Source organism: Andrena cerasifolii, chromosome 9, assembly GCF_050908995.1.
Source record: "Andrena cerasifolii isolate SP2316 chromosome 9, iyAndCera1_principal, whole genome shotgun sequence".
In the NCBI taxonomy this organism is placed as follows: Eukaryota; Metazoa; Arthropoda; class Insecta; order Hymenoptera; family Andrenidae; genus Andrena; species Andrena cerasifolii.
In genome coordinates, this window is record NC_135126.1 from 14254473 (window position 1) to 14263371 (window position 8899).

The 8899-nt window shown below is 37.4% G+C and overlaps 1 protein-coding gene across 2 annotated transcripts; it reads right to left on the reverse strand.

The window, feature by feature from the left end:
* Positions 1-454: 454 nt before the first annotated feature.
* Positions 455-8899, reverse strand: Cpr17 (cuticular protein 17). Of its 2 annotated transcripts, XM_076820765.1 has the most exons (3): positions 8753-8899; positions 8219-8328; positions 455-3304 (listed from the first exon to the last, which is right to left on the reverse strand). In XM_076820765.1, the coding sequence occupies exons 1-3, from the start codon at positions 8856-8858 to the stop codon at positions 2840-2842; spliced, it is 681 nt and encodes a 226-aa protein (XP_076676880.1). In that variant the 5' UTR covers positions 8859-8899; the 3' UTR covers positions 455-2839. The 2 variants fall into 2 exon arrangements, with proteins under 2 accessions (XP_076676880.1, XP_076676881.1); XM_076820766.1 differs by lacking the exon at positions 8219-8328 and having other exon boundaries at positions 8753-8876.

Below are 8899 nucleotides of genomic sequence, written 5' to 3' on the forward strand. Positions count from 1 at the left end.
CATGATATGGATAGCTCTTTTTTTAACAAATTTGAAGATTTTTCTGGTTGTAATTGTTACTTCAGGGGTCTCTAGTTTAGGGATTCGAAAAATGGGGTGGATTTCAGAGGTTTTTTGAAGGATGTATATCAGAGAGGTGCTTTGACGTCACAAATTTTTTTTTTTTCACCGGGCCACATGTGAATGTGTTCACCCCTGAGTAAGTAATGTGGTATTTATTTGATTTTTTTAGTTACTTACTGAGGGTTGCTACTGGACATTGAATTTTGTGTTTTTGAGAGAAAAATGCAATTTTCTTTTCGAAGTGTTATATTTCTTAAACACGTTTACTTAACATTGGAGTATTATTACAAAGTAAATTTGTGAACCAGCAACTTTTGAGAATAACCAATTCATATTTATAAAAGTCGGAGCTGGTAAGGTGGGTTGCCATGTATTAAGTTGTCTCGAGGTGGAATGCTTGATTTAATGACGCCAGGCAATCCAACTCTCAGGTATACAGAGGACCTGGTGTACGAATTCGTCTTAAGCAGAACATACAATTTTATTTAAAATATTAATAAGCGGGTAGCAACCTCTAAAACATTGTGAAATGTAATAGAATTTTAACCACGCCCGTTTTTCAATATAGAGAACAAAATTTTAGGGTGCCCCTGCAATTTTTCAAAGTTGGATTTTAAACATCATCCTAATGCATATTCTTTAGCCGCGCATTTTTTTTATTTCGGCACAGGTTTTTATCCATTATGTAGCAATGTTTTCGAATTATTACAAATGAAAAGTTGATATATATTTACCCGCTGAAGGATCATAAAGTAACTACTGCCCTGAAACTACCAGTTAAAGTTTATTTATAACTATTATGAATTTACTGAGCTACTGAAGTTAATTTAATGAAAAAACGGGGGAAAATTGACAAAATGACAGTAGCTGAAAGAAAAAGTTTAATTTCTAAAAACAATTAAATTTTAATTTTTCTCAATTTTGATTAAGCTCAGTATTCTCAAAATAGTATTTTCTTCACTAAAATGAACGAGTGAAGGTTGTTGGTTTAACAAAATTTTTCAGATATTGTGCACACCAACTTGAAGGATGTAGTTCTGAGAAAACCGTAATTAAATTTTCGTATTAACTCTTTTGGTATATGACTCGCAATTACAGATAATTATTGTATACACTTCACACATTCACAAAATGGAAATGGTGATTAGATTTTTTTAACCCTGAAAAATACAGGAACCTGTTAATTGTATTGAGCTTTTTTTTAATTATTTAGATCTTTCTAGAAATCTAAAGAGATTCGTTTCGAACAATAAGAAACACGTTATTCTATACAACTTCTGTCATTTCTTTCGTTTAACTCTGATTCATCCTACAAAATGTTTGATACAAAAATATTTTACGTTCGATTTATCATACTTATATTCGAAATTGTATTTTAACGCTTGCTTGAAAATAAAATTAGTTTTGTCCTTGTCTGTCAAGATGTACATTTGAATCTCCCACGTTGTTATACCCAATTAAATACAGTATTTTTAAAACTTATTTTGTTGGAATTCAGTAAGAGTTTACTCATAACTAATGATCGATTTAATTTGCACCGAAAACCTTGGCTGGAGGGTTTTGTATAAATTTACCTTCAGAAAAGTCGCAAGATTAGTTAGGGATTAGTAAGCGCACGTGTAACGGTACAAACTATTTTTTATATCTGTGAAACATTTATACACAACCTAGAACGTAATTTTTAAATGCAGATTTAGCTGCATTCGCAGTAAGAAGTTTTGTTATGTGGGTAAGTACTGGACTACGAATAGTAAGACTACTAAATTTTGGCAGCATTTTCAAGTAGACAGTATATGTAATGGAGATAGAAAATAATAAAAAAATTTGATCCCACAGATTTTAATATTTTTCGGTATATGTAATGGTGAAAAGAAAATTGAAAATATTAACGATGGCAAAGGTACCATCATTTGACAAAAAGAATAAGAGACTTGCATACAAAATCCTAGTACTAGCACCACGACAAATAAAATCTACTATTACAGTACTTCGTACACATCTATAGAACTATTAATTTTCAACTTTCTTTTAACCATCAGTGTAATTTAACTAACACAGGATCGACACAAATCTGCATATTTCTATTCAGTGGCGGACTGGGTCTGAAAATATTGGTTGCCAGGAAACAAAGGGACCCACCCGCAACTATAAATTTTACTATAAAAGTTAGTTAATTAAATCGCAGATTTTAGTTGCATACAGTAATAATATTGCAACTTCTATTATATTTCCAAGCTATCAACATGTTATTAATATTTTTACCATATTGTCTAAGGTTTAAAGAGGCCCGCAGGGCACACTTGCCATCGGGCCAGCTGACACACTGGCCAATCCGCCACTTTTTCTATTCATTCACCCCTACATTCAATTTGCATGACTCACCTAAGATCGTCATTCGGTTCTCATATACCTACGACTATCCATTCAAGAAACGAACCTTCCCACTACACTTCATGTATCTTCGCATATAAGCAACGCCGCTCTCCCCGCGAATCAGAACATTAAAACCGAGAGAAAAGTCGACCAGGAAAGGTAGTTTCAAAAAAGCAGCAGCGATCTCGGTAACTAGGCTTCCTACGTTTATTCATGAGATCACGTCTTATCTACTATCGGCGAGAACATTTCAGAAGGCAGATACGCGCGGAAGAATGTCCAATGCTGTGGTGTTGAACTCGACTCGGTCGGATTTTCTATAAAAATACAAATTTATTCGACGTTACATTACAAGAGGGCTAATGGAACTTAGCGACTATGTACTTAAAGTTACGATCGCGAATCAGTTCCGTTGGTTCGGCCGTAGCGACTTGAACTGTCGATTGTTGCTGGTTGGGACGGCGTTCTGTTGGCTGGGCGAGTCTTTGGCGGTCTCTTCGGGTTCAGGGGTCGAGGGTTGTTTCGCGATCCAGTCGAGTGCTCGCTGAATGGCTGGGGGTATCGGTGGCGGCGTTGGGACGTGAGTACCCGCCACTTGTGTACCGAATTCGTCAGCGGTCCAGCTGATGGCGATCGGTGTGCCGTCTGGGGCATTGTACTGAACGGACCCCTGGATCAGTTGAGTTTCGGACGGTGTACCCGCGTACTTTCGACTGCCAGTCTCTGTTTGCACGATACCACCCTCGGTTTCGTAAGTGAACGAGTAGTGGCCACGATTGTCGCCAAGGTTCCGATTGTCGTTAAGCGCCTTCTCGGGTTGGCGGAAGTATTCCTGGCAGGTTGCCACTGCGATGAGCGCGTGGAAGATCTGGAAATTGAAATCGGAATTAGAACGAGTGGGTTATGATCATTTTGAGGGATCTCAGGGGGTTAAGGTGAACTTCATGGGTTGATGGAGTTAAGATAACTGTGAAGAGTCTTGGAGGGTTGAAATAAACCACCTAAATTTTTTAGATGGTTGAAGCAATCTTGGGGGGGACTCGAAGGGTTAAGAATTTAAGATTAATTTGAGGGATCTTAGGGGGTTAAGACGAACCTCGTGCGTTGGTAGGGTGAAGATACTTTTGAGGAGTCTTGAGGGGTTAAAACAAACCACCTAAATTTAGAAGGTTGAAATAATATTAAAGGGGTTTTGAAGGGTTCAGATAAACCCTCTAGTCTGAAAGAAATAAAATAATTTCAACGAGGTCTTAAAAGGGTATGGCAAACTATGCTACAGCTAGAAAGTTAGATAATGTTAAGGGGTCTTAGAGGGTTAAGAGGAAACCTCTAGACTGAGGGGATGAAGATAATCTTAGGGGGGTATTGAAATCTCGAAAACTCGATTGTTTTGTTATTATGAATTCTGAAAGTGTCATGCTTTGTGAATATTTGCAACAACGATTCGCGAGGAAATTCGAATAATTACGAAATGTAATAGTATCGTTTGTGATTACCTATCGTTATTATTCCTATCTAAGCAATCCCACCCAAAAGATACCGATGGTTTTATTCGTTCAATATTCCTGCACCCTCTTAATACTTAGAGTTACAGATAATTTTAAATAGTTCTTAGGGTGTTGATGTAAACTCCTCAATCTTTGCAGGTTGAGATAATTTATTGTGTACTTTGGTATTGAGATAAAATGTATAAATGCATTTGGGTTGCATGCGTTGTGGATGCTCCCCACTTTTATGAAATCTAATCGTTCAATTCGTATAGAAGAAAAAGGAACTGAAGAACCATTTTTCATCCAGTGTTACCAATATGTACAATTATAAAATATGCATCCACCCACCCCCTCCCCTGTTATATAATATCTTTCCAAAAAGTATCACCCATTAATAAATAAAACTATCGTTATTAACACCGATCAGTATACTTCTAGGCCAATCATTACCAGAATGATACGATAAATGATGAGAGCTTTAATTGACGTACGAACAGATATCGAAGCGGACAGATAAAATCCTTACATACTAAACATTCAAGGATTTGAATCTTTCTAAGCATGCTGTGCATTGTACAGGCACCACTACATTGTATACACCAAGAGAATTTAAATTATTCAATGTTTAATATGTAAGCAGTCGTGTCTATCTACCCTAATGTCTGTTTATACAGCTGATTAGAATTCTCCTGATTCGTTCTACCATTTGGCTAATGCTTGGTAGAGGGAATACGTAGATCAGTAGTGATATGTTAATGTGCTTTCGAAAGGGACGCCTCATCTAAGTCGTTGGACAGCGGTTAAATTATACGAATTATCGAAGGTAAGTTAGCATCGGTGATTAAGACAGGCAACTCAGTTACATCATACATAATGATCCCTGGAGGAGATAGAACGATCTATCTAATTCAAGCGGGACAGCGGTCTCTGCTAAATGTCTGTGCTTCCATGAAAATTCTTTCTCTATTCCGTGCCTTCATTTGACAATCAGTACATTCGCGTTCCTACGTGAAGTTTATGCCTGTACTAAATCATGGAATCAGCTGTAAAAGTTCTCCAATTGCCTATTCCTACGACACGCACATTGAATATCTTCGTACTTAACATTCTTCTCGCATTCCCTCTTTTGATTTATAGATATCTTTTATCCGTATATTTATTTTCATTCCCGTTTTCTTTCTCTCGCTATCTAATGTCGTGTAATTTCTTTGCTGAATCGCAATTTGTTTATACCGTTTATTCGTGTTTTTATGGCATGCACAGTGGACGTACAGTAGGTACCTAACAGGTAAACGTAAACAAGATTCTTTTAAAATGTTACCGTGAGTAAAATAACACAATTACTGGGATTGTATTAGAAAAATTTTATGTTCATTTCATAATAGGTATGTACGTACATATATACAGTGGTCATGGAATATTTACTGTAAATATGAAGAGCAGTAGGAATGTTAGTTGAAGACACTGATTCACGTGAACTATTTTGCATACTTTTCTTACAGCATCCACAAGAAAGATTGCTATAATAAAGATTGACTAATAGATTTTTTTAAATATTGTCCATGTAATCATAGAATTATGTATAATTTCTATAAGTGTAATAAATGTTTCCTCCTAACGTTGAGAATACTTTGAAGTATTCAATTTAACGTAGGTAGGTATACAACTGGTCCATTAAGCTTCTCTAGTTTGCAACCTTTCGAACATCGATTACTTATATTTTTATGAATTTGATAATCGACAGCATAAATAGTTTCATCCTTATGAAATTGCAGTCAGGACTACATAGTTCGTGTTTCTTCTTAGGCTAATGCTTACTCCCATCTTTCATTTTATCCCCCATTTTCCTCTCTAGATACATTTTTATATCGCTCTGCTAGCCCCTCCGTTTTCATTTAATCTCCTTCTCGATAATCAAACTCAAATCCTTTGTTTAGAGAAACTGAAACCCAGAAAGGTTGAAACTATCGGAGCATCTATCTATCCCCGATTAAGCTAGACCGTGCAAAAACGAGAGTCGGTGCACTTATGCTTTAATCTTCATCATGTTTGTCCTGTAAATCCGTTGAGATACCTTTCCCCATGAAAGGTCAGGGCAAGACAGATGTGCTAGTAGGTAGGTCGCATTGCTTACCTCGGATTGAAAGCGGTAAAAGGGACGAACGATCCTCAACTCCGATGCAGTCGCGCGTAAACCAATAGAAGTAACAATTTGCTTCTTTTCATACACTATAATAAGTTAATCTCGCGAATTTTACTAAAATTACACTGCTTAGAAGTTACATTAAACATTACTGTAGTTAGATTTCATTATATTTCCAATGTAAATTCCACTATTGTCCATTTTCCGTGGACCGAAGTAGATGAGGAGTGGTTGGGCAAGAAGTAATGTAAATTGGATTACCTCCGTGTTAAAATTGATAGATAAATTGCTTATTGTTACAATATAATATGTTGCAAATATAAACGGTGTCTATCACACAAAGATTTAGCGAACGTGATTGTCCATTTTATTCTATACTCGTAACGAGGGAAAAGAAACTACGGTACATAGAGTTGCAAGTTTCGTAATGGTTAACTACTTGACTACTTTGGATTTCGTTGAAAGTTGGAGGAAAATGTTTGCCGACGTATGCTAAACAAAAATTTTAACTCGGCTCGAGTACTTTCTTCACGTGAGAGTGTGTAATTGAATCGCTCGATTGGTATGCAAATTATTACAAAATGTTATTACGGTTGCATATTGAAAATAAACTTTAAGGTTCTGAGGCATAAAACCTACATTCGATACGTTGTGTTTAAAATTATTTTTATTGGTTATTATTTCCATAACTGCTTGATGTATTTTTCGTTCTTATACGCCGATACAAATAGACATTTACTTAGATTTAAATTGGCGAGCAGGAAATACGAAAATTTATAAATAAACCGTGATAAAAGTATATCTGTGTGAAGTTTGAGTAATTAGTTAGTAGTTTGAATGGATTTTACATTGTTGAAAATTATTCTATTACCAACAAAGTCGTTTAGCTATATTTCCATATTTTAATTGAACGCGAATTTTAATAAATATATCCTCTTAAACTTTTTTCTTCCTATGAACTGAATTTTTACTTAGAATTAGATGGACTTGTTACATGTAACAACATGTAAATATATAGAATCACTGAACGCGTACATGCAGAAATGAATTCGAATTTGTTCAACGCTAATTCAACGTCACGTAAATTTTTAGAATAGTTAACTACATTAAAGACTCTCAATTGAATTGTTTGTGCAACATTCAAGCAACCGACAAATTTTGGGAAAAGTGAAAACTTCTATTCGTCCTTCAAAGTTTTAATTGCAATTGGATAAATAGACTTATTGACGATGTTACACGTTACAGTTTGCAATTTGTATAAAGATCTTAATGAAATGATAGTTGCTTTACTATTACTTAAAACGTGGTACAAATTTCTTTCATTTTCTTCTTGATACAAAAACATTTATGTATGTACTACACGTTACCAGCTAATTAATACCATTCAAATTCAAGCACAATATTGTAAAATTGTACCAACATTTCATGTTCCTGGCCCTGATTATAAAAAAATCAGTTGCTGATACAGATAAGAATATAAAAGCACAACAAAATTATTACCGACATTGTAACAGCAAATACTATAAAAAACAAATATCAACTATATTTATTTTACATAAATAAAAATCCCTTTTTATATTTCATTTTTCTAACACTGTTGATAATTAACTTCCTAATATTAGAAATATGAACAGAGTTAGGGCCATAGTTGAAACGTCAATTCGTTGAACGCTGTTTTAAATAAAATTAAACCACACCAATAATTTTTTTTTAAACATTTACCATATCACAGTCAACATTTAATTTAACCAGAATAATATAACAGAATACACCCCAAAAAAAAGTAGATAAATGTACATCCCATTTCCAACATCCGTACGAAGAGATATCGAAATCTATCCCAAGGTTACTAAGACCCCAGCCACTCAAACTTCAATGTCTCCAGCGTGACAATGACACTGACCCATCCCACTGCTTCCGTGTCGAAAACTAATCACTCCCCTGGAAATCCCCCCGAAACCGCCACTAAACGCGCCCCCACCCCGAACGCGTCAATTCCACTCTAAAATCCGAACCGGCCAAGTAAATCGCAAGGAGCCTCGTGAAAAAATCGCCCGGAACCGGCTGAGAGGCAGCGAAAACGGCGAAAATGGCGGTGGAGGAGCAGAAGGGGGCCAAAGTAGGCAAGGCGAGAGAAGTGGTCACTTACCAGGAGGACACGCATGATGCTGATGCGACGAGACACTCGGCAGTGCAACGACACAACGCTCTCTCTCTCTGGAAGACGGTACGATGCTGTGTGGTACGTCGAAGCCGATTCTGCGTCGGATAAAAAGGCAATGTCACATATAGAGCGTGGCTGCCCCGCCGATGGTTGCCGGCGTGAAGTTCGTGAGCAACTCTTGGACTGTTGGAGGCACAGCCGACCTTTATACCGGCGAGTCTACAAGCCAGTTGCCAGCCTTTACATAACCCGAGAAAGTTTAATTCGGGATAACCACGTCCCTCTCTAGAGCACTTCTAACACGGACGGTCCACACCCCCGTCGAACAAAGAGGAAAGAAAGAAATGGGGAAGGAAGACCGGAGCGAGGACGATCGATCCTCCGATCGCGTACCTCTGCCGCGGCTTTTTAAACGCGATTTCACCAGCCGCTATTCGCGACACCGGGGGGGCACCCGGCGGCTTTTCCCGTCCCAGACGGGCACCTCGAGTTTACGTAATCCCCGTCTTGCGCAATTACCGTGCGGATAGTGGTGTCTTCTTCTTTTCGGCGAGCTCGGACAATGCAAGGACTGATGGGGATCCTCTTGTCCGATTCCTTCCGCTCCGACTGCATGGGCCACCATTTTTGGCCGCGCGCTACTCGCAACCCGTTCTCCGTCCTCCG

What these genes read in the sequence shown, in the direction of transcription:
- Cpr17 (XM_076820765.1), bottom strand. Translation starts at nt 8,858, where the DNA reads ATGGTGGCCCATGCAGTCGGAGCGGAAGGAATCGGACAAGAGGATCCC. An exon ending in AAGACACCACTATCCGCACG is followed by an intron (nt 8,329 to 8,752) that starts GTAATTGCGCAA and finishes TATCCGACGCAG; the next exon opens with AATCGGCTTCGACGTACCAC. An exon ending in GCATCATGCGTGTCCTCCTG is followed by an intron (nt 3,305 to 8,218) that starts GTAAGTGACCAC and finishes TTCAATTTCCAG; the next exon opens with ATCTTCCACGCGCTCATCGC.